At 44.1% G+C, this 25161-nt stretch overlaps 1 protein-coding gene across 2 annotated transcripts in view; it reads left to right on the plus strand.

Annotated features, from left to right (window-relative positions):
* LOC132830155 (mitogen-activated protein kinase kinase kinase 5-like) overlaps positions 1–25161 on the plus strand; it is a 179809-nt gene that overhangs the window by 57815 nt on the left and 96833 nt on the right. For both annotated transcript variants that reach the window (XM_060847686.1, XM_060847687.1), the window contains exons 6-7: positions 742–848; positions 8149–8319. In XM_060847686.1, coding sequence (XP_060703669.1) covers positions 742–848; positions 8149–8319 — 278 coding nt within the window. The remainder of the gene's footprint in view (positions 1–741; positions 849–8148; positions 8320–25161) is intronic.

The following is a 25161-nucleotide window of genomic DNA, read 5'->3' on the forward strand; positions in this document are numbered from 1 at the left end:
AGACCGGGTGACCATAAGATTTTGCTGAAGATAGAAGGGTTGAATCTTCAGTTCTGATGTTTGTGGTAAAATTGTTTTAAATAGTTAAAGTTAAACAAAGAACTGTGGATGAAGGAGATCTGAAACAAAAACAGAAATTGCTTGCAAAACTCAGCAGGTCTGGCAGCACCTGTGGAGAGAAAGCAGAGTTAAAGTTTTGAGTCCGGTGACTCTTCGTCAGAACTGAGAACTGGACTGGAAATGTCAACTCTGTTTTCTTCACTCAGAAGCTGTCAGATCTACTGAGTTTCTCCAGCAATTTCTGCTTTAAATAGCTGTATAGTGTAAAATGGTTTGTTTTTTCAAAATTTTGGTGTGCAGTAAACTTCAATATTCAGGTGACGAAGGAGCAGCACTTCAGATAAACCTGCTAGTCTATAACCTGGTGTTGTGTGACTCCTGACATGGTCCAGCCCAGTCCAACACTGATAGCTCTGCGTCATGGCTCCCAATTACTGACATTACAATTTAATGGGAGCAAGAAGGAGGAAAGTTGTGGGTTGTGGAGAGCAGGAGAATAGAACTCAGAACACATTCAAATTCAATAAGTCTTGAGTAGTGGTCACACTAACTGAGCGTGCAGTCATGAAAGTGGTTTTCAATGTGAGCTGATTGCAGTGCTAGTGAGGGGCAATGATAATTAGCCCTTGCTGTGTAACAGTAATTAAGGAGTTTTGACTCTGTGCTATTTTCGTTTCAAAGGATCTCGATGCAACTATCAAGCTAGTGGAAACTCTGCAGAAGCTGCCGACGTGTAATGTGGCGGAACTCCCGAATATCAAGTTTCATTACTGTTTTGCATTAAACAGGTAGGTGTCATATCGAGACGTGCTCATTGACACTTCCTTTCCAAACTCTGTGACCATAAGACCATAAGACATAGGAGTGGAAGTAAGGCCATTCGGCCCATCGAGTCCACTCCGCCATTCAATCATGGCTGATGGGCATTTCAACTCCATTTCCCAGCATTCTCCCCGTAGCCCTTAATTCCTTGTGACATCCTTGTGACGACCTGGAACAGCCTTGTGTTTGCATTTCCTCATGGGTAGCTCCACATGATCAGCCTCACCGAGTATCATTCACCCCCTCTTTGATTCTCCGAGGAGATGGCAGGATGCATGGTGAGGGGATGTGGACATCTTTGTCTTAAGCTATTTTGTAAGACTCAGTGTTTAGCCCTCTCCTCTGCATCAGAAGATTTCAGATTTAAGCTTCAACAGAATACATAATGAAAGGAATACTGTGTTTTCCGAGGAGTTATTTCACTAATGAGACCTTAACGTTTCTGTCCCTTGGATATTTCCTGAAGGACTTGGCCTCCCATTCTGATCCAGAGATGGAGAGTTCTCCCTGCTGTACTGGTCAACATTTATCTTTCACCCAGCATCAATGAAGTGAGCTGGTCATCATCACTTTGTGGGACTTTGCTACATTTTTCTAAGTTAAAACAGCAACTAGACTCTAAAAATGCTTTTAAAGCCAACAAGGTCACCTCATTCCTTTCACATACGATCAGGTACAGCAGGCAGTTAGGAAGTTCAGTGGTGTTCTACCTTCTGTTACAAGGCTCTTGGAGTGAGGACATCTTGCCACAGTAATACAGGGCATTAGTCAGGTCCCACCTGGAGTGCAGTATGCAGTTTGGTCTTCAGACTGAAGGACATCTTGAGGAAGTGCCACGGAGATCCTCTGAACTGATATCTGGGCTGTGAGGATTGCTCAATAAGGAGAGATTAAGTCCAGTCGGCCTGGAATTTAGAAAAATGAGAAGTGATCTCATGAGAGTGATGGCCAGGTAGATTTGGAGTAAGGTTTCCTTTTTTGGGGAATCTAGCTAACGGGTGACTTTCAGAACATAAGTGATGGCCATTTAGCACTGAGCTGAGGAGAAATTTCCTTGTTCTAGCCCAACAAATCTTTGGAATTCCCAACATTTGAGAACTGTGGATGCTCAATCATTGAGTAGAGTCAAGACTGAGGATGTTTGACTATGGATTAAGTGATAAGAGAAAAGCTCTATAAGGTAGAGTTGAGCTGGAAGATCAGCCATGGTCTTATTGAATGGGGAAAGTGAGCTCAGTTGGTTAAATGAGCAGCTTGTGTTCCTACAAGTCACTCTTTCCCCTCAGTCCTTGGAAAGTTTGACATACGAAGTGATTTTCTGAGGGAAAAGGTAGCAGCATTTCCCAGGAATCAGAGGATTGTTGGGAAACTCTCTCAGCCACTCAGACATTGGAGGCCAGGTCCACTGATGACCTATTGTGAGGCATATTGGGAAAAAGCACCAACCTGTGACTCAAAACAGGTGTGCTTCATCTCTTCAACTATTTTCGGTAACTTTCTCTGCATTCTTACCAATGCATCTCACCCACTGAGGGTTTTAACAGCAGGTTGTCAGTGAAGGTACTGGATGCGAGCTTAACTTTTTTGGCTACAGACTTGGAGAGGAAATCGTTGAAGGTGCATGGGAAAAGGCCTGGAATGTGCAATGAATTAGGAATCATTTCCAAATATCTGACATAGATACGATGGGCTGAATGGTCTCCCTCTGCACTTTATGATTCTGTGATTTACCAGCAGTTGAGGTTAAATAGAGTCACAGAGATGTAGAGCACAGAATCAGACCTTTTGGTCCAACGTGCCCATACCGGCCAGATATTCTAAATTAATCCAGTCCCATTTGCCTGCATTTGGCCCATATCTCTCCAAACCCTTCCTATTCATACAGGTAAAAACAATGACTGCAGATGCTGGAAACCAGATTCTGGATCAGTGGTGCTGGAGGAGCACAGCAGTTCAGGCAGCATCCGAGGAGCAGTAAAATCGACATTTCGGGCAAAAGCCCTTTATCAGGAATAAAGGCAGAGAGCCTGAAGGGTGGAGAGATAAGCTAGAGGAGGGTGGGGGTGGGGAGAAATTAGCACAGAGTACAATAGGTGAGTGGGGTAAGGGATGAAGGTGATAGGTCGGGGGCGGGGGAGAGGGCCCATACTGCAACTGTACCAGCCTCCACCACTGCCTCTGGAACCCATTCCACACATGCACCACCCTCTACGTAAAAAAGTTGCCCCTTAGGTCCCTTTTAAATCTTTCCCTTCTCACCTTAAACCTGCGGCCTCTAGTTTTGGATTCCCCTACCCCAGGGAAAAGACCTTGTCTATTTACCCTATCCATGCTCCTCATGATTCTATAAACTTCGAGAAGGTCACCCCTCAGCCCCTGACTTTCTATCTTCAATGCATTATCCGATTGCTTGGAATCTTCCTCCCCTTTTGAGGGAATGTGCTTTGTGCAAATTGGTTGCTGTATTTCCTACATTACAACCCTTCAAAAGTGTGTCAATGGCTGTAAAACATTTTGGGTTGTGGAATATGCTTTATAAATACAATTTCATTCGTGATATTACTGTCCCTGTTTGATGAATATTCATTGATGAATATAAAAGTGATGCTGCCTGTCATATATTTTGGTTTAAAAATTATCTAATGGGACATAATTTTGCCTCTAATTAACAAGTTCTAATTTTTGAGGATATTTTCACCAGCTCCTCCACTGCTACATTTAGAATTAGTTTTTATTGTCAGGTGTACTCAAACACAGGGATACAGGAGTACAGTGAAAAGTGTATAATGTCACTTTTCTAGCGCCATTTTAGGTACAAAGATTCCTTGCCACAAAATCTTTAACATGGAAGAAGGAGGGACAGAAGAGGTCAATTTGAGTGATTCTGAGGATAGTTTACATGGTTCTAAAACAGGGTTTGAATCTTTCAGTGCATCCAGGAATAGGAGCTCTCACTCTGAAATGAAGATCACTCAGTAACTGGCATGGAGTATGTAGCTTTAACAGCGTCATCAAAACACAGACAAACACAGCTGTACCTGTGCTTGTGATAGTTTATCAAAGCCTTTGAATTATTAGCATTGCTTCGTCTAGGGAGTTCTTGGATATAATGAAACAAAATAGTTGGTCTGACAGGGCAAAAGGAGGTGTGAAAAATCAGCAGCAAGCCAGCTGTAAAAGAAGAGAGAAAATGATAGTGTTTACCAGTAAGAGCAAGAAAGGATGAATAGTTTGAACAGAGATATCCTCGCTGCTGAGAGAGGGAGGGGCAATGGGAAGAGAGGACAGACGGGGAGGCTGAGTGACAAGTCAGACTGAGAGGGAGGAAGTGGGAGTGGGAGGACAAGAAGGAAAGAATGGGGAAAGGGACAGACCAGGGAGTGAGTGAGCAAAATTGGAATGAGGAGAGAGAGAGAGAGTGAGAGAAAAACTTCTCTTTGAACATTCTTGGAATTGTTTCCCTGTTCTGTTTTGTTGACTGCAGTAGACAATTTGTGACTTGATAAGCAATCAGATTTCATACTATTTAAATGTTAACATCCTTGGGTTGTCTATTTGTTTAAATAATTGCCAGGTTACTTTCAAATCAGATGTAAAATGTTTGGGTGTGACTTGCTGCTGGGTGTAACTTGATCTCCCTTGCCTTGCAGTTATTGACATGTGAAAAAATGAAATAGTTACTGAATTATAACAGTAGGATTGAAGGATTGGAGAGGCTTGGAACTGGGAAATGGATATGACTTTCTCACTTTGAACAAAACATTGTTGAAGTTAGAGCCCTTGGAGAATTTGTTGGCTCCAAAACATGGGGATACATTAAAGTCATGGAGTGTGGATTCATGAAACTCAGAGCAGATAGTGATTCTACAGTTACAAGGAGATAAGTGAGATACTACTGTAGGGCTATTTAAGTCAAGGAAGTTTGAGATATGTGATAGAGGGTTTTAAAATAATGAAGGATTTGAGAAGGTGCATAGAGAAGCTCCCCTTCCTAGACCTTTCCATTTCTATCTCGGGCGACCGACTCAACACAGACATCTACTATAAACCGACTGACTCCCACAGCTACCTGGACTACACCTCCTCCCACCCTGCCCCCTGTAAAAACGCCATCACATATTCCCAATTCCTTCGTCTCCGCCGCATCTGCTCCCAGGAGGACCAGTTCCAACACCGCACAGCCCAGATGACCTCCTTCTTCAAGGACCGCAGATTCCCCCCAGACGTGATCGACGATGCCCTCCACCGCATCTCCTCCACTTCCCGCTCCTCCGCCCTTGAGCCCCGCTCCTCCAACCGCCACCAAGAGAGAACCCCACTGGTTCTCACCTACCACCCCACCAACCTCCGTATACAACGTATCATCCGCCGTCATTTCCGCCACCTCCAAACAGACTCCACCACCAGGGATATATTTCCCTCCCCTCCCCTATCAGCGTTCTGCAAAGACCACTCCCTTCGTGACTCCCTCGTCAGGTCCACACCCCCCACCAACCCAACCTCCACTCCCGGCACCTTCCCCTGCAACCGCAGGAAATGTAAAACTTGCGCCCACACCTCCTCCCTCACTTCCCTCCAAGGCCCCAAGGGATCATTCCATATCCACCACAAGTTCACCTGTACCTCCATACACATCATCTATTGCATCCGCTGCACCCGATGTGGCCTCCTCTATATTGGGGAGACGGGCCGCTTACTTGCGGAACGCTTCAGAGAACACCTCTGGGACGCCCGGACCAACCAACCCAACCACCCCGTGGCTCAACACTTTAACTCTCCCTCCCACTCCACCGAGGACATGCAGGTCCTTGGACTCCTCCACCGGCAGAACATAACAACACGATGGCTGGAGGAGGAGCGCCTCATCTTCCGCCTGGGAACCCTCCAACCACAAGGGATGAACTCAGATTTCTCCAGTTTCCTCATTTCCCCTCCCCCCACCTTGTCTCAGTCGGTTCCCTCAACTCAGCACCGCCCTCCTAACCTGCAATCTTTTTCCTGACCTCTCCCCCCCCACCCCACTCCGGCCTATCACCCTCACCTTGACCTCCTTCCACCTATCACATCTCCATCGCCCCTCCCCCAAGTCCCTCCTCCCTACCTTTTATCTTAGCCTGCTTGGCACACTCTCCTCATTCCTGATGAAGGGCTTATGCCTGAAACGTCGAATCTCCTATTCCTTGGATGCTGCCTGACCTGCTGTGCTTTAACCAGCAACACATTTTCAGCATAGAGAAGATAACTTGATTAAATATTCGCTTAGCTAGACAGAGCTTGAAGCATGCTTGAGTAAAAGCTAGCACAGAGCTGATCCAGCGAGTGAGCAGAACCCCTGAAACTCCTGTTTATATCTGTCAGCCAGGGCTCCCTGATTGGGGCTGCTAATCTGGTCCAATCAGAGAACTCATATTCTGTGAGGTCCACCTGGCTGAGTTCATTCCAGTCACTACAAGCTGCCTTTCCCCAGTTAATTATTCTTATTCTGGTTTGTTCAATGTCCTTTTCCACACACAGCTTAAACGTTATGGCCCAGTGATCACTGTACCCAAAATGTTCTTCATTGAAACTTGATCTACCTGACCAACCTTATTTTCAAGGACCGAGTCTACCTGTTCCTTCTTCCTCAATGGATTTTTAAAGTACTACTGTAGGAAGTATTTCTGAGCCATCTCTAGGAAATCATCCTCCTCTCCGTCCTTTCCATTATTGCTATGTCAGTCAGTTTCTGAAAAATGTAAGTCATAACGACTTGATCATTCTTGTACCTCTGTAATCTCCTTGCAGATTTCATCCTCCACATCCTTCCCACTGGTTGCTGGATGGTAGACTACATTGTGCAATGTAACTGCACATTTTTTGTTCCTGAATACAAGCCAATTTTATTTTGTCCTTTATCCCTCTGGAACATTCTTTATTGTCAGCAGTGAAACATCTCCTTAGTCAATACCTCCACCTGTCCTCCTGTTTCAGTTTCTGAAACATTTTGTAGCCACCTTGGTCTTCCTTGGGCCCTTCCGAAGTAGATGCTGCTGTGAGGGAGGGGACAAGTGGAGAGATCAGAGAAGTTGGGATTATTCTCCTTCGAGTTAGAGAGGTTTTGGTAGCAGTGTTCCGAGTAACGATATACAGGTCACCCCCGCATTTTGGAAGTTCACTTTATGCCACATCACTTGTATGAAACTCCTACATTAGTACCTGTTTTTGCTAACTTAAAGAAATCCGAAGAGGATTTTTGCTTTTATGAGAAAAGGCAAACCTTTTCCCAAATAAATTAATTCTTCTTCACTTTACCCCGTTTTGACTTACGAAAGGTTTCATAGGAAGGCTCCACTTTCAGATAGCGGGGGATACCTGTAGCCATAGGGTCTTTATGGCATAGAAAGAGGCTATCAGCCCATCACATTAATGTTGGCTCCATTGGTTAGTTTAGATTCCCTACAATGTGGAAACAGACCCTTCAGCCCAACAAATCCACACCGACCCTCTGAAGAGTAACCCACCCAGACCCATTTCCCACTGACTAATGCACCTAACACTGTGGACAATTTATCAATTCACTCGACCTGCACATCTTTGGATTGTGGGAGGAAACCGGAGCACCTGGAGGAAACCCACACAGACACGGGGAGAATTCCACACAGACAGTCGGCCAAAGATGGAATCGAACCTGGGTCCCTGGCACTGTGAGGCAGCAGTGCTAAACGCTGAGCCACTGTGCCACCCAGTCTTCAGCTGATGCTGATATCCCTGTAATGTCTTCCATGTGACCACAATTTCTTTTGCAGTTACTGTCTCTGTTTTAATTACCATCGTAAGCAGTGAGTTACAAAACTTTGTCACTCACTGTGTATAAAAAGAAAACTATTCCTCACACCTCCTGTGTATTTCTTTCCCAACTCTGTTCTTGTGCCATCAACTAATGAGCAGATTTTTATTTATTTCATTCAACTATTTGTTATGTTGTCCACCTCCTGCAGATCTCCCCTCAAAATTCTTTGCCCTGAAGAGAACAAAGTCAACTTCTTCCACTCTAGTCCTGTTACTAAAATCCTACATTCCTGGAACCATTACCAAGAAATTATTCCCTTTGGCAGGAGGATCAGTCACATGGAGTGAGTCAAGTCAGGATTCTTTCAAAAGGCTGGTACAGAATCAGTCGGCCAAATAGCCTCCTGGGCGAGGTCAGAAAGTAAAGCATCAATGGGGACACTAAGCACTGCTTTCATTGGTCAATCTTCTCTGACTGTGGAGGTATCTTTATGACAGGAGGAACCAACCTGGAGATCGGGAGAGAGCCCTGTCGGTGATCCTGCCAGTGGTGGAGACTGGGAAGCAGATCTCATCTGACCTTTACTGCCTGTGTGGGCGCATATATAAGGATATGTTCATCAACTCCGACTTCACGGACTATGAGAGTCGAGACAAGTCTTGTTACTGGTAAGGAGCAGCTTGCTTTGGGCACTGTTGCTTGAGTAAATACTCTGGGATTGGGTGAGACCTTCAATGCTTTATTTAGAAAGGAAGGTCTTACCCTTTATAGAAGATTTTCATTCTAGGTCACTGCCAACTCTGTATCCAGTTGTCTGGCTCAGGCAGCAAGCTAAAGACTTGACTTCTGACCCTGTCCCAGAATATTGCAGAGTTGTACTTTCAAACAGTAGCATTGTGTTTACATTACTAGGTCAGTGACCAACAATCCGGAGACACTAGTTCAAATCTCACCATGGCGACTGGAGAATTTAAATTTAGCTCATAAATAAATACAGGAGCATAAGCTAATAAAGGTGACAAAAAAAAATTCTGACCACATAGATAAGGTGATTAGCCAAGGTATTTTTCGCAGGGTAGGGTGGTGAGAGGGAATAGATTTGACCCAAGGACAACCTTTTCAAACAGAGGGTGGTGCATGTATGGAATGAGGAAGTGGTGGTGGCTGGTACAATTACAACATTTAAAAGGTACATGGATAGGAAGCGTTTAGAGGGATGTGGGCCAAATGCTGACAAATGGGATAGATCAGTTTAGGATACCTGGCTGATGTGGACGAGTTGAACTGAAGGGTGTGTTTCCATGCTGTATAACTCAATGACTCTAAACGAACAACACCTAGATTCCACACATTTTATTTTCAAAGTAAGAATTCTTGTAAAGATCTATTTGGTTCAATAGTTTATTTTAGGAAAGGAACATTGGTTTCCTTATGTGCTCTGACCTAAATATGATCAAAATTCCTGCCAGAGACTGGTAATTTTAGGGATTGAGACCAGGATGTTATTCAGACAGGGAATGATCAGTGTTTGGAATGGACTTTAAGCTGAGTACTTGTTGTCGTCAAATCTCTGGATTCTTTTAAAGTGCTCATACAGTATTGGAGGGAGTGCTGTGTTGTTCTGGAATTGCTAAATTAAGATGGAGGAGTGTTTTACCTCTTCTGGTGACCTGTTGGGGATTCCTACACATTTTGGGAAATTCTAATTTGACTGTGAAGAGCTAAGGAAAATTCACATATCTTCTGTTTTCCTGAGCACAATCCCAGTTTGAACTCTGCTGCTATTGAGTAACATTGAGAAATCCTCCAACTTAAGGCTGCTGTCAATGCAAATTACATGCAAACTATTATATAATAGCAGAGTGACAGCGGGATAATATGAGCCAGAGGCTTTTACAAGCTCTATATCTGTAATATAGGAGTTACATAAAATGTTAAAATGGCTAGGGCAAGGTGGTATAGTTTTATAAAATTGTTGACCATAATTGAAACAACTTTCAGCTGGAGAGGCTAAAACTCAGGAATGTAGTTTATTTGGGGAGGAAGCTGAATACTGGAAGTTAAGCTCAGCTCCTGTTCTGTTGATTGCTGCAGTTAAAGGCAGTTCCTGTGCAGTAATGTTACATTTTAAGTTCTATTCTGTTAATCTAAATATAAACTAAAGCCTGTTCACCATCTACAAACTGCAAACCTGGAATGTGATTGAATACTCGCCAGTTGTCTGGATGAGTACATCTGACACCACTCAGAAAAACTCAATATCATCTGAAACTATTAGCCTGATTGGCACCACATCCATAAACATTCACCCTGCCCACCAGCACAGCAACATTTGTGACAGACTGCAGCAACTCACCAAGTCTCCAAGTCACTGCACCTTCCGAACCTGTGACCTATAGCACCTCAAAAGAGCGGTGGCAATCCGGGGAAGTACTGACAGGTTTCAAAGAACAAAGAACAAAGAAAATTTACAGCCCTGGAACAGGCCCTTCGGCCCTCCAAGCCTGGGCTGATCCAAATCTACCGTCTAAACCTGTTGCACATTTCCTAAGCATCTGTATCCCTCTACTCCCCACCTACTCATGCATCTGTCCAGATGCATCTTAAATGAATCTACTGTGCCTGCCTCTACTACCTATGCTGGCAACACATTCCAGACACCTACCACCCTCTGTGTAAAGTACTTGCCACGTGTATCCCCCTTAAACCTTTCACCTCTCACCTTGAAAGTGTGATCTCTTGTTATTGAATCCTTCACCCTGGGAAAAAACTTATCTTTATCCACCCTGTCTATACCCTTCATGAGGGTCCCCCCTCAATCTCCTTTTTTCTAGTGAAAACAAACCTAACCTACTCAACCTCTCTTCATAGCTAGCACCTTCCATACCAGGCAACATCCTCTTAAACCTTCTCTGCATCATCTCAACAGCGTCCACATCCTTTTGCTAATGTGGTGACCAGAACTGTACACAGTATTCTAAATGCGGCCAAACCAATGCCATGTACAATTATAACATGACCTGCCAGCTCTTATACTAAATACTCTGTCCGATGAAGACAAGCATACTATATGCCTTCTTGACCACTCTATCCACCTGCGCAGCAACCTTCAGGGTACAATAGACCTGAACTCCCAGATCTCTTTGCTCATCAACTTTTCCCAAGGCTCTCCCGTTCACTGTATAATTTGCTCAAGAATTAGACTTCCCAAAATGCATCACCTCACATTTGCCTGGATTGAACTCCATCTGTCACTTCTCTGCCCAACTCTCTAGTCTATCTATACCCTCCTGTATTCTTTGACAGTCCCTTCTGCTTTCTGCTGCTCCACCAATCTTCATGTCATCTGCAAACTTGCTGATCATACCAACAGGGCCTTCTTCCAAATCATTTATGTATATTACAAACAACAGTGGCCCCAACACTGACCCCTGTGGAACATCACTGGTCACCTTTCTCCATTTCGAGAAACTCCCTTCAACTACTACTCTCTGTCTCCTGTTGCTTAGCCAGTTCTTTATCCATCATGATAGAACACCCTGCATACCATGTGACTTCACTTTCTCTATTCGTCTACCATGGGGAACCTTATCAAACACTTTACTAAAGTCCATGTATATGAGATCAACAGCCCTTCCTTCATCTATCAACTTGGTCACTTCCTCAAAGAACTCTATTAAGTTGGTAAGGCACAATCTCCTTTGCACAAAACCATGTTGCCTATCACTGATAAGCCCATTCTTTTCCGAATATAAATAGATTTTATCCCTCAGTACCTTCAGGCTCACTGGTCTATAGTCACCTGGAATATTCCTACAACCCTTATTGTACAGGGGACAATATGAGCAACCCTCCAGTCCTCTGGCACCTCACCTGTATTTAAGGATGCTACAATGATATCTGTCAGAGACCCAACTATTTCCTCTCTTGCCTCCCTCAGTAACCTGGGATAGATCCCATCTGGTCCTGGGGATTTGTCCATATTAATAACCTTCAATGTCCCTCTCCTCAGTGAACACTAGTGCAAAGTAATTATTCAGAATCTCACCCATTCTCTCAGGTTCGACACACAGCCTTCCTTCATTATCCTTTAGTGGACCAATCCTTTCTCTAGTTACCCGCTTGCTTCTTATACAAGAATAAAATGCTTTGGGATTCTCCTTAATTCAGCTCGCTAAAGCTATTTCATGACCCCTTTTAGCCCGCTTGATTCCTCATTTAAGACTGGTTCTACTCTTCTGATGTTCCTCCAGGGCCCATTCTGTTCTTAGCATCCTAGACCTTATGTACTTTTCCCTTTTCATTTTTGAAGATGTCCCAAATGTTGCACTACAATGGCCACAGCTACCAAGAGGAATTTTATCATTAGCAGCAACTCCATGGTTTGGGGGGTGGTGGGCAGTCTGGAATCCATCCAGACCACTCCTCCTTGTCACCCTTAGGCAACCCCGACCTCTTCCCCAGTTCTAGGTCCTCCAGCACTCAGTGGATGGACATGTCCTAACCCGGAGCCAGACTCTTGGAGACTTTAGCTGTAGACAATGGAACCATTAGTGAGAGAGCACGCATGAGTTTATTATTTGTAAGTTTCGATCATGTTATTTGCAAATTTAATTTTAGCCTGTCTCATGTTTTCTTAAAAGAAAAGGAACTGTATTGCAATATTGTTACCTCCCCTCTTTGCTAATGTGAGAGAGACAGGGTCGTAAATTGTGTAAATTTACAAAACGCTAGTGCAGCCGCACTTGGAATATTATGTAAAGTTCTGGTTGCCCCATTACAGGAAGGATGTGGAAACATTGGAAAAGGTGCAGAGGAGATTTACAAGGATGTTGTCTGGTCTGGAGGGAAGGTCTTATGAGAAAACGCTGAGAGACTTGGGTCTGTTCTCATTGGAAAGAAGAAGGCTAAGAGGGGATTTGATAGAGACATACAAGATGATCAGAGGATTAGATAGGGTAGACAGTGAAAGTCTTTTTTCCTAGGATGATGACGTCAGCTTGTATGAGAGGGCATAACTACAAATTGAGGGGTGACAGATTTAAGACAGATATCAGAGGCAGGTTCTTTACTCAGAGAGTGGTAAGGTGAGAGTGGAATGCCCTGCCTGCCAATGTAGTTACCTCAGCCACATTAGGGAGATTTAAACAATCCTTGGATAAGCACATGGATGGTGATGGAATAGTGTAGGGGGATGGGCTGAGATGAGTTCACAGGTTGGCGTAACATTGAGGGCTGAAGGGTCTGTTCTGCGCTGTATTGTTTAATGTTCTATGTTCTAAAGCAGGTTGTATTTACCATTTTTCAGCTCAGTGTGACATCTGTGCAATGTTATCACATAGTTTTCCTGTACCTGGCAGCTCTGATAAAAGGCTTCTGACCTGGTTAACTCTGTCCACAGAGGCCAACAGACCTGCTGAGTATTTTCAGCACTTTCTGCTTTTACTCCAGATTTCTGCAACCGGTTCTGCTTTGTTTCAGTGTTTGATTTACGACTGCTTCAATACATTTCACTCTGCCTACTGTGAAGACTTGGCTGTGGATGCTGCAGTGACAGTCTGCTTGCATGTCATAAATTTAGAAGGCACAGTATCAATTTTATGACAGCTCTGTTTCATCAGAGTCTTGAGGGGTAGCCTGCTCTTGCAGAACAGTGCAAAGGAGCTAAACTGGAAATGCCGGAAAGGGGAAGTCAAAATAAAAGCCAAAAATAGTGCAAGTACACAGCAGTTAGCCAGTAGTAGGATCTGGAAAAGAGGCTTCTATTTCACACAATACTTTCTAAAGGATGAACAGCTTTTCCAGAATTGGATCCCCTTTGGGAGGGCTGTGGTGACAGATTGCCTTCATCCTACCTGCTTGTTGCACCCCATATCGTCCCTCACCCATTCCCCCTTTCTAATTCCCTCAGCCACCTTTGATTGATTGAGTATAAGCCATTAACTGCGGATACTCTGCTCAAGGAATTCAATTGAGCTGCTCTGAGCATGTCAGGAACCTTTCCTGTTTAGCATGTCATCAGAAACCACAAGATTGAATTACTGGCTTTAACCGAAACAATGCAAGCTCTTATCCGACTATTGCCATTAGCTGTGGGAAGATTGCCTGAAGGAGTGCAACTCGAGGTCACCTTACCACTACTGGTTCGTTCTCCAACATCCCTGCTCACTATATTCATCCTCCTTCTCCTGAAGAAGCTGACATTCTGTGGCTCCAAAGTTGCTGGAGTTACCACGCAAAGCAAGAATGAACTTGCGTTTATATAGCGTCTTTCACCACCCTGGCACATCCCAAAGTGAATTCCAGAAGGTGAAGTACTTTTTGGAGCAAAGTCACTATTAAAAAGGAGGAAACGTGGCGACAAATTTATGGACAGTAAGCACCCACAAATAGCAATGTAATAATGACCAGAATATCTGTGTTTATGGTAATGTTAGTTGAGTGGCAATTATTGGCCAGGGCATTATGGAGAACTGAGCAGCTCGTCTGGTAAATAGTGCCATTGTCTGGTTGTTATGCCCCCCCGAGAGGGTTGACAGGATCTCTGTTTCATGTCTCATCTATAGACTGCGCCCCTGACAGTGTGGCAGTCTCTAATACCAATGTAGATTGTACGCAGGTCTCTGGTGTGAAAACTCAATCCATAACCTCATAACAGAATGGCAGTGCCACCAATGAACTACAGCTGGCAAGAGTACTATCAGAGACTTCCAGCCATGAACCTGTTCTGTGATTGTGGCTCACCATGGAAGTGACCAGGCTCAATCTAGTCAGTATGTTACTGCATTTAAATATACAGGATATACAGCAAACTTCTTCATCCATTCAGTGCAACCAATCTTCAGACATAAACATTTCAATGGAAGCAGCTTCATGTTAATGCATAAGGGGCAGTTCCAAATAAGCAGCGAAACAATCTTTATTAACTTTATCCAATGGCAAGGTGTAACATATTGGAACATTACTTCCAGATTTAAATGTTCACTTGGCCATTTTCCCCGAATGCAATGGTTTCGTAACTAGAAAGAATTGTGTGCAATTTTTAGTTATATATACACTTTTTAATTGCTTTACAATATTACATTCCTTGAGATTAATCTTTAATTCCTGAAACCTCCCGGAGAGCTGGGAATCTGACCCATAATCTCTTGGTACCTTTTATTTGCTTAATTTTCTGGAATTCCTCTGGTCTGAAGTGGGAGAGTTACCAGCAACAGTTCATAGGCCCGGGGCCACTTCAGTCACTTCCACTTTAGACCAAGTGCCAGTCCTGTGCTCTTTTCCAATCTGGCAGAAACAGGAAATAAGGATCAGCTGTCTATCCAGCGCGCGCGCGCGCACACACACACACACACACACACACACACACACACACACACACACACACACACACACACACACACAGCCCTCAATCGTTTATTGCCAGTGTTGGTGAAAGGCATCCAACTCAATCCTTAACCCTAAAGAAACTGTCAGTGAGAGGACACAAGGTGTGCAAAGCTGCAGCAATGTCATTGCTTGTCAGAAACTATGTTTTCTTTATTGCATACATGTACGGGTGTTAAAATCATGATTAGATTACATTCCCTACAGTGTGGAAACAGGTCCTTCAGCCCAACAAGTCCACACCAAACCTCCAGAGAGTAACTCAACAAGACCCATTGCCCTCTGACTAAAGCACTCGTCACTACAGGCAATTGATACTGACCAATTCACCTGACCTGCACATCTTTGGACTGTGGGAGGAAACCAGAGCACCCAGAGGAAACCCACACAGACACAGGGAGAATGTGCAAACTTCACACAGACAGTCACCCAAGGATGGAATTGAACCTGGGTCACTGGTGCTGTGAGGCAGCAGTGCTAACCACTGAGCCACCGTGCATATTTTCATGGTGATTCGGGGAAGGGTTAGGGGAGAGATCAAAGGTAGGTTCTTTACTCAGAGAGTGATGGGAGTGTGGAATACATTGCCAGCGGTGGTAGTAGAGTCAGATACATTAAGGATGTTTAAGCAACTCTTGGATAGGCACATTGATGATAGTGCAATGAAACGTGTATAAGTTAGTCTAAGCTTAGACTAGGATAAAAGGCCAGCACAACTTTGAGGACCGAAGGGCAGTACTGTGCTGTGCTATTCTATGTTCTATGTAGTTTCCTTACTGTGTTCTGCTGCCCTCTGTCACTGAGGTGATCTGTTGTCACTTGCTGCATTCAGATCTTTTTCAACCAGTTTGCAATGTTGTTTTGGTCTTTTGAAATGGAGTTTGAGTGCAGACACTGGGTGAAATGCAAAGGGACAGGCAGGCTCTCATTTGTTTAATAGTTGCTGCTACTTGCAGTGCAAAGCTATTGAAGAATTGGGCCCCTTGTTCTGATATCTGATCTGGGAGTGTTTTGATACTGACACTGGCTATGAAAGACTGAAAAACGACATTGTTGCCAGCTGCCATGATAAAAACAAAAATTGAAGTTACTTTTTGCATCTTTCTAAAAAACTCAACTCAAAACCATTTCTCTCACCACCTATGCTGCTGGGTTTCTCCAGTTCTTTGTTTCAGATTTCCAGCATCTGCAGGTTTTTTGCTGATCTGCCCCCACCATCTTGTTTTGAACAACTATCCCTTAAACTCTTTAAAGAGCTTGTTAATACTGTGGCAGATGATGATGAACCCCACGTTAATGCGGTGTGATGTTGTTTCTAATGTTATTTGTTAGGCGAAGACAAGTGTATTTTTTGTGTAATACCTCGAGAGGCAGAACCTTTTTAAAAAGGTTTACTATCTAGAATAGGCAGGATAAGTACGGAACATTGAGTCCAGTATTTACTTGCAAAACATTGATTTGAATGACGGACTTTGCAATCTGTTAATGATAATGTGGCTCTGCTCCGAACCAATGTTGAAATAATGGCTTCATTCCAACGTGTCTGTGTAAAATGTCGCTCCCTTCTGCAGAATCGAGCCTTTGTTTTATCTTGTTGATTTTGCAGCATGCACATTTAAAGCCAAGAGATACTTGCATTTATGTAGTGCCTTTCACAAATTTGGAACATACCAGAGCACTTACAGCCAGTGAGGTACATCAGACTATAACATTAGAAATATAAGAGAGACTAGGCCATATTGCCTCTCAAGCCTTTGTCATTCAATATGATTATGGCTGATTTAACGGTGGCTTTAAGTTCACTTGCTGATCAGCACGTCCATAATCCTTGACTCCAAATTGTGCATCAAAAATCTGTCTAATTCAGCCTTGAATGACCCAGCCTCCACCACTCTCTGGGAGAGAGGATTCCAAAGGTTATTAACACTCCAAGGGCAGAATTTTATCTTTAGCTCCATCTTCAATGACAGATCATTTATTATTGAATTCCATATCCCAATTACAAATTCACCACAAGGGCAAACAGCCTCGTCATGTTCAAACCCCTCATTAAAATGGGTCCTAAAGTGACTTCTGTCAAAAATCTACCCCTTGGAATGAACTCTTTTATACCCTGGAATTAGATGGTAAATGCAAATTTCAATCTTTTGTGATTTTTTTTCATTGATTTAATCTTTTACTGACTCTCAAATGGAAACTACTTTTTAAAATCACAAAAAATACCTGTTCTTAAATCACAAAGTTTATGTTTGATGTGCATACAAAGGTTACTAGCATATATTATTTTACCTTTTTAGGGACTTTTCTTTAAGTTTTTTGAATTAGTTGTTCATCAGATCTTATCTCAGTGGAATACTTGCCAGTCTTCCTTCTAAAAAAAGTCATAGAATCTAGTCGAGTTATTTTTATTGTGATTTCCAAATTGCCTGATTCTTTTGTTAAATGTGGATTGCAGATTGCAGGAGGCATGGAGTCTACAAACAGCCTGAAAACAGGGGTTAGTGCAGTACAGTCTTATCCTTCCCATTTGTCTTCTCCCTCAGTGCTTCCTGCTATTAATCTAGTGGCTATCTTGTGAGTGGTAAGGTGTGTTAATTGTAGAGAAGAACACTCTGAAGTGTGATCATGTGGTCAGTCACATCATGATGACATCTCACTTGTCACATGACATGTTGCCAGGCAGTTATTGTTTGGCAGACCCCTTCACTCAACTGCAACAGGCAAGTTTGAGTTTGTGACTTGAAATAACAGGTTTCTATTTGGTTTGCATAGTGTTGGTAACAGGAGAATTGTAACCAAATAGAGAAACATTTGGCTGCAAAAGTCACTTTAAACCTCATTGAAAGATTAAGGGTGGCACGGTGGCTCAGTGGTTAGCACTGCTGCTTCACAGTACTAGGGTCCCAGGTTTGATTCCAGTCTCAGGTGACTGTGTGAAGTTTACAAGTCCTCCCCATGTCTGTGTGGGTTTCCTCCCACAGTCAGGTCAGGTGAATTGGCCTTGCTAAATTGCCCATTGTTTTTGGTGCTTTAGTCAGAGGGAAATGGGTCTGGGTGGGTTACTCTCCGGAGGGTCGGTGTGGACTGGTTGGGCTGAAGGGCCTGTTTCCACACTGTAGAGAATCTGAATAAATTTAATAGGAAAGTTTAAAATCCTGAAGAGTTTTGGTAGAGTAGATAGTGAGAAGATGTTTCCATAAACAACAGGGTCATTAGTGAAGGATAAAGATTGAGACTAATGGGCAAAAAGCCAAGGGCCACCGTGCTGTTGTGATCTAATTGCATTGTCCAACGTAGTTGGGAAAAGGGATTTGGGGACATGTAGAGAACAAAGATTTTCAGGGCTCCCACTGAAAGACTGGCAGAATGGAATTAACTCATTGTCTCTTTCAGATTGTCAAACAAGCCCAATGCATGGCAGCATTCAATGCGCAGTCCACATCAGGGTACAACTCATATCCTGGACAACCCCACATTCAAAATGCGTTGTCAGCTGAGGCAGTGCAAGCTCTGGATTTCAGAGTTTGAGCAGCAGCTGGTATCTCTGAGCTGTGTCCAGGAGGCTGAGGGGGTAACATGTTTTTTTTAGATTCCCTACAGTGTGGAAACAGGCCCTTTGGCCCAACATGTCTACACTGACCCTCTGAAGAGTAACCCCCCCAGACCCATGTCCCTCTGACTAATGCACCTAACACTAAGGGCAATTTAGCATGGCCAATTCACCTGACCTACACATCTTTGGAGTGTGGGAGGAAACCGGAGCACCCGGAGGAAACCCACACAGACACGGGGAGAATGTGCAAACTCCACACAGACAGTCACCCAAGACAGGGATCGAATCCAGGTCCCTGGTGCTGTGAGGCAGCAGTGCTAATCACTGAGCCACCGTGCTGCCCCTTGAACAATTTTCAAAATTGTTTTTCCACTACGGAAATATTTGTCACTCAATAAATACAAATTGAGCTTCTCAGCCATGTGAGTGTTCTGCAGTAATTGTGAAGTCTATATGCTGTTAACAAAGCACTTACACTTCAATTAACCAGGTGCAATGTTTAGAAAATTAGTCATTGTGGGATGTGGCCCATGGCCGAGCTGGCATTTAATGCCCATCCCTAGTTGCCTTTGAGAAGGTGGTGGTGAGCTGCTGTAGTCCATGTGCTGTAGGTCGACCCACAATGCCCTTAGGAAGGGAATTCTAGGATTTTGACCAGTGATAGTGAAGGAACGATGATATATTTCCAAGTCAGAATGGTGGATGGCTTGGAGGGGAATTTGCAGGTGGTGGTGTTCCTGTGTGGCTGCTGACCTTGTCTTCTATATAGAAGTGGTTTTTGAAGGTCCTATCTAAGGTACTTCAGTGAATTCCTGCAGGGCATCTTGTAGATAGTACACACTGCTGCTGCTGCTGAGCGTTGGTGAGGGAGCGAGTGGATGTGGTGCCAATCAAGTGGGCTGCTTTGTCCTGATGCTAATAAGCTTCTTGAGTGTTGATAGACCAGCACTCATCCAGTCAGGTGGGGAGTATTCCCCCACACTCTTGACTTGTATCTTATAGATGTCTGTAACGCATTTCTGGAAGAGGTCATCCCTTTGCTTCAGATTGTCCAGGCAGCAAGGAAGACAAGGCAGTTGTCCAGAAATCCCATTAGCACAACTCTCTCTCTCTCTCTCTCTCTCTCTCTCTCTCTCTCTCTCCAGTTTTCGTGGTGAGATTGATGGTGTCTCTGGGAGTGCAGCCACAGTCAGGTTCATGGAACCAGGGGCTGTGCAGCAGGATGAGGAGTGTGTGTGCAGCTGCAGATATTAGATTAGACATACAGTGTGGAAATAGGCCCTTCGGCCCAACAAGTCCACACCGACCCGCCGAAGCACAACCCACCCATACCCCTACATTTACCCCATTACCTAACACTACGGGCAATTTAGCATGGCCAATTCACCTGACCCACACATTTTTGTGACTGTGGGAGGAAACCGGAGCACCCGGAGGAAACCCACGCAGACACGGGGAGAACGTGCAAACTCCACACAGTCAGTCGCCTGAGTCGGGAATTGAACCCAGGTCTCAGGCGCTGTGAGGCAGCAGTGCTAACCACTGTGCCACCGTGCCGCCCACCATATGATTCTCGGATGCCTGTCAAGATGTCACTGAATGGCAGTGGCTAGGATGAAAGATGTTTCGCTGTGAGGAAACACTGGATAAGCTGGAATTTGTTTTTTCAGACCAGAGCAGATGGGAGGGTTTTTAAAAACTGTATACACAAAATTATGAGAACAGTCCGTTTCCCTGAGCTTGGACTTAAAGCTACTCAGTGAATGATTAGAAGAGAGTTATATTTTCTTCTCATTTGGTGGGTGGTGGAGAAGTCACTGTCTTAAAGGATGATGCAGACACCAACTCTTTTCAAGTGTTTTCTTTTACTTGTTCATGGGATTGTGTAGATTGCTGGCTGGTCCAACATTTATAGTCCAGTTAAAAGTTCTGTGGGTCATTTTGCCACATGTAGGCCAGGCCAGGTAAGGATGGCGGATTTCCTTCCCTGACCGATTTTTTTTAAACTAGCTGAGTTTTTATAACAACAGTGACAATGGTTTTCGTTGGAATTTTCTAAAAATTCTAAATTTAGCCATCTGTGATGGTGGGACTTGAACCTCCATGATTTTAGATCATTAGCCAGGGGTTCTGGATTACTAATGCAATGATATATCATGCGCCATCGTCTCCCATTTGTGGAGATGAACTTGAAGTGTGGCAAGAGCACAGATGAAGATTAGAAAGTTAGATTAAGTTAGCTAGTTATTTTATGGCTGGCACAGATGTGATGGACCAAATGGGCTCCTGCTGTGCTGTAAGTTCCTATGATCAGACATTCTAGGCAGTAGCCTGCTCCCCTACCTCAGCCTTGCCTTCCACTACGGTAATGCTATCGTTTGATGTGTATTTCCCAGTACGTTATTTGTCGCCCTCATGTTCAATTATTCATAGTCATAGAGATGTACAGCATGGAAACAGACTCTTCAGTCCAACCCGTCCATGCCGACCAGATATCCCAATCCAATCTAGTTCCACCTGCCAGCACCCGGCCCATATCCCTCCAAACCCTTCCTATTCATATACCCATCCAGATGCCTTTTAAATGTTGCAATTGTACTAGCATCGTGCTGTTGTGAGTCACCACTGAGCACCATCTGACTGACTCTTGCCCTTCATTACCTGTCAGTTGCAAACAGTATTCAGGTTTGGAGAAGGTGGGAGGGTTTTTAAAACTGTATACACAAAATTATCTGGGGCAAAATTATGAGAACAGTGCATCAGCAGCAGGAACCATCCTCCAGGGCCAATGTGAACCAAATACACAGAGGCATGTTTGACAAAATAGATTGTGTTATGAGGCTGTAGGCACTGCCTATAACACAATGTAACCTGGTCATACTGCAGGCTTGCTGCTGGAAAATATACTGGCTATACTAGTGCTGCTTTCGGCTGGCTTACTGTGTTGCCTAACCCCGGTGTGCAGTCCTGTGCAATGTACCTATAGAAAACAACAAGGGTTAGCTGGAGAGGCTGCTGCTGATCAGCACAGGCATTTTCTTTGAGAGATCTTGACCCCTTGTTAGTGTTTCAGTTCATCTCCTGGAACTGACTGGCAGATAATCTGCAGCTGCCTGTTTTATTCTAACTGAAGTGCAAACCAGCAGGCAGTGGATGCTATTGACTCAGGATTAAAGGTGCACTCTTGAACTTGAGTTGCGTAATTGTGTGTGGACGGCTGAGTATTGAGCAGGTTCGAGGTTAGACATCAACACTGATAGATTGACATAGGTAACTTTCAGCCACGTTTGCATTGCACACTGCAGATTCACAAGCCCAGTGCAGAACATTAATTTGTTTACCTGCACGTGTTTGACGCTAGAGAGATTGACAAGTTGTTAAACCCAATCTGTAAATACTTTTTGTTCCAAACGCGATTGGCACCTTCTATCATCAAACGATATTTGCATTAAATCTTTCCAATTCCTGTCGTTTCCCAAACAAGTCTGTGATTAATAAAACAGAAGTGAATGTTGATTCGCCTGCTAGGTTTAATATTGCCATTGCACAGGCTTCCTGCCACAGGCTATTACTTTGACAAATAAATTAGGAATAGATTGCCCCTACCTCAGCTTCTGTTCCTCCCAAATGTTAGCAGATGCGTGGATTGAGAACAGTGCAACTGGAAAAGGAATGGAGATTCCCAAATGAATTGAGAACAGATTAAATGGACTTTATTTTTAAATACATCCCCTTGCGGAGGGCAGACCCCTTATTCTGAAGCATGGCGACTCCAGCGTGATTTATAGTCTGCACTCAGTGTCACAGTCTTCCAGACAGTCTGAGGTGAACCAAGAGGTTGGTTGTCTGCAAGCAGCCAGCCTGCTGTCAGTTTGAAAATCCCTCAAAATACCCATGAGGGACCCCAAGCATTCTGTCTGGATGTATCACTACCTGGTATGGCAACTGTGCTGTTCAAGATTGGAGACGGTTACAGAAAGTGGTGAACTTGGCCCGGACAATCACAAAGGCCAACCTCCCATCTATAGAATCCATCTACCAGGCCCGCTGTCAAGGAAAGGCCACCAGCATTCTCAAAGATCCATCCCACCCTGGCAATGTTTTTCTACAACATCTACCATCGGGGAGAAGGTACAGAAGCTTGAATACACGCACCAGCCGGTTTTAAAACAGTTTCTACCCGACTGTTGTTAGAATGCTGAATGGACTCACAAACTCTTAACATTCACCTGTACCTGTGTTTTTTGTTTTTGCCACTGTTTATCTATTATTTACTTATCTCTGCCACTTAACTCTGTGATCTGCCTGTGTTGCTTGCAAGACAAAGCTGTTCACTGTGTCTCGGTACACTGACAATAAATTCAGTTCAATTCAATTCAACCTGGCATGCGGAGAAGTACCTACCAAACAGCAACAGGTGTTATCAATGCTTTGCTGGTCAACAGGGCAAGAAAAGCATGGACAACTGAGGAGGATGGATGTTCTTGTTACTGGAGAAAGCAATAGATTTTAAGGAGGAATAGCAAACCTGATCTCCCTGTCCATTGCTCCACCAGTCCCTCTGATCAGATTTCTAGGCTTGACTTAAGGAGCCACCTGGAGGAAGGTGACCGGCCCGTTTAGTCCCTTGAACCTGTTGTACCTTTCAGTGAGCTCATGGCTACTTTGTGATGGAGCTCTAAATACCTGCTTTTGCACCGTGTCCATCTGATAGGCAACTATCTATCAGTCTCTGATATAACATTCCCGTTTGTGACCGAGATTTCTGAATGTTTACCATCCTTTGGAGAAGTGTGGAGGTGTTTCCAAATTTCATTTCTGAAAGGCTGATATTGATACCCTGGATTTCCAGCCTGTGGGCATTGTTTTTCGCTACCTATCAGTTGCCCTTGAAGTCTTTAATTAACTCACCCTTTAACCCATTTAATCCTTCATAAAGTGTAGTGCCGAAGCTCCTCCCACTAAATCCAGCTGTGGTTTAACCAGGACTTTATACAGCTGAAGGATGTCTGCAGGGAATCACAGAATTGTTATCAAGCAGGAAGAGGCTATTCGGCCCTTAGTTTCTGTGCTGGCTCTCAAAGTATTCTGACTTAGTACCAATTGCCTGGTTTTCTGCACAACTTTACACATTATTTCTATTTCCATACCCATCCAAGGCCCTCTTCATTGTGTCAATTGAACCAGCTCCCCCCCCCCCCACTTTCAGGCAGTGTATTCTGAACCCCACCTACTTGTTGTGTGAACAAAGGACATTCCCACCTCGGAATTTCTTCTTTCGATCTGCGCTCTCCGATTCTCGATCCTTTTCTGAGTGGGAACAGTCTCTCCACTCTGTCCGGTCCACTAATGATTTTGGAAGCTTCTATCAAATCTCCTCTTCGCCTTCTCCTCTCTGAAGAAAACAGTTCCAATGTCTCCACCTATCCTCAAAACTAAAGTATCTCATCCCTGCAACCAATCTTCTCAACCTTTTCTCCAGTGCATTCATCCTATTAAATGGCACCCACAACAGTACACAGTAATTCAGATGAAGTTTAACCAATATATAAGTTCATTGCATTCTCCCTGCTTTTGAACTCTATGTTGAAAATGTGTTGCTGGTTAAAGCACAGCAGGTCAGGCAGCATCCAAGGAACAGGAAATTCGACGTTTCGGGCCAGAGCCCTTCATCAGGAATGAGGAGAGGGTGCCAGGCATGCTAAGATAATAGGTAGGGAGGAGGGACTTGGGGGAGGGGCGATGGAGATGTGATAGGTGGAAGGAGGTCAAGGTGAGGGTGATAGGCCGGAGTGGGGGCGGAGAGGTCAGGAAGAGGATTGCAGGTTAGGAGGGTGGTGCTGAGTTCAAGGGAATTGACTGAGACAAGGTGGGGGGAGGGGAAATGAGGAAACTGGAGAAATCCGAGTTCATCCCTTGTGGCTGGAGGGTTCCCAGGCGGAAGATGAGGTGCTCTTCCTCCAACCGTCATGTTGTTATGTTCTGGCGATGGAGGAGTCCAAGGACCTGCATGTCTTCGGTGGAGTGGGAGGGAGAGTTAAAGTGTTGAGCCACGGGGTGGTTGGGTTGGTTGGTTCGGGCATCCCAGAGGTTTTAGTGTGTGGATTCTTCTTAGATGAAGAACGGTAGAGGTCCTTTGCAGTACTTTGAACTCTATGTCCCTATTAATGAAACATGGAATGCTATATGCTTCCTTAACAGTTCTCTCAAATTGTCCCGCCACTTATAATGCCTTGTGTACATATAAATGCCCAGCTCTCTCCAGTATGACCTCCAGAATAGACCTTCTATATCTTGTCATAGAGTCATATACTTCAGAAACAGACCCTTGAGTCCAGCCAGTCCATGCCGATCATAATCCCAAACTAAACTAGTGCTGCCTGTCTGCTTCTGGCTCATATCCCTCCAAACCTTTGCTATTCATGAACTTATCCAAATATCTTTTAAACGTGTAATTGTACCTACATTGACCACTTCCTCTAAAAGATCATTCCACAAGTGAACCACGTTCTGTGTAAAAAAAACTGACCCTCATATCTTTTTTAAATCTCTCTCCTCACTTTAAAAATGC

Source organism: Hemiscyllium ocellatum, chromosome 30 (assembly GCF_020745735.1).
Source record: "Hemiscyllium ocellatum isolate sHemOce1 chromosome 30, sHemOce1.pat.X.cur, whole genome shotgun sequence".
In the NCBI taxonomy this organism is placed as follows: Eukaryota; Metazoa; Chordata; class Chondrichthyes; order Orectolobiformes; family Hemiscylliidae; genus Hemiscyllium; species Hemiscyllium ocellatum.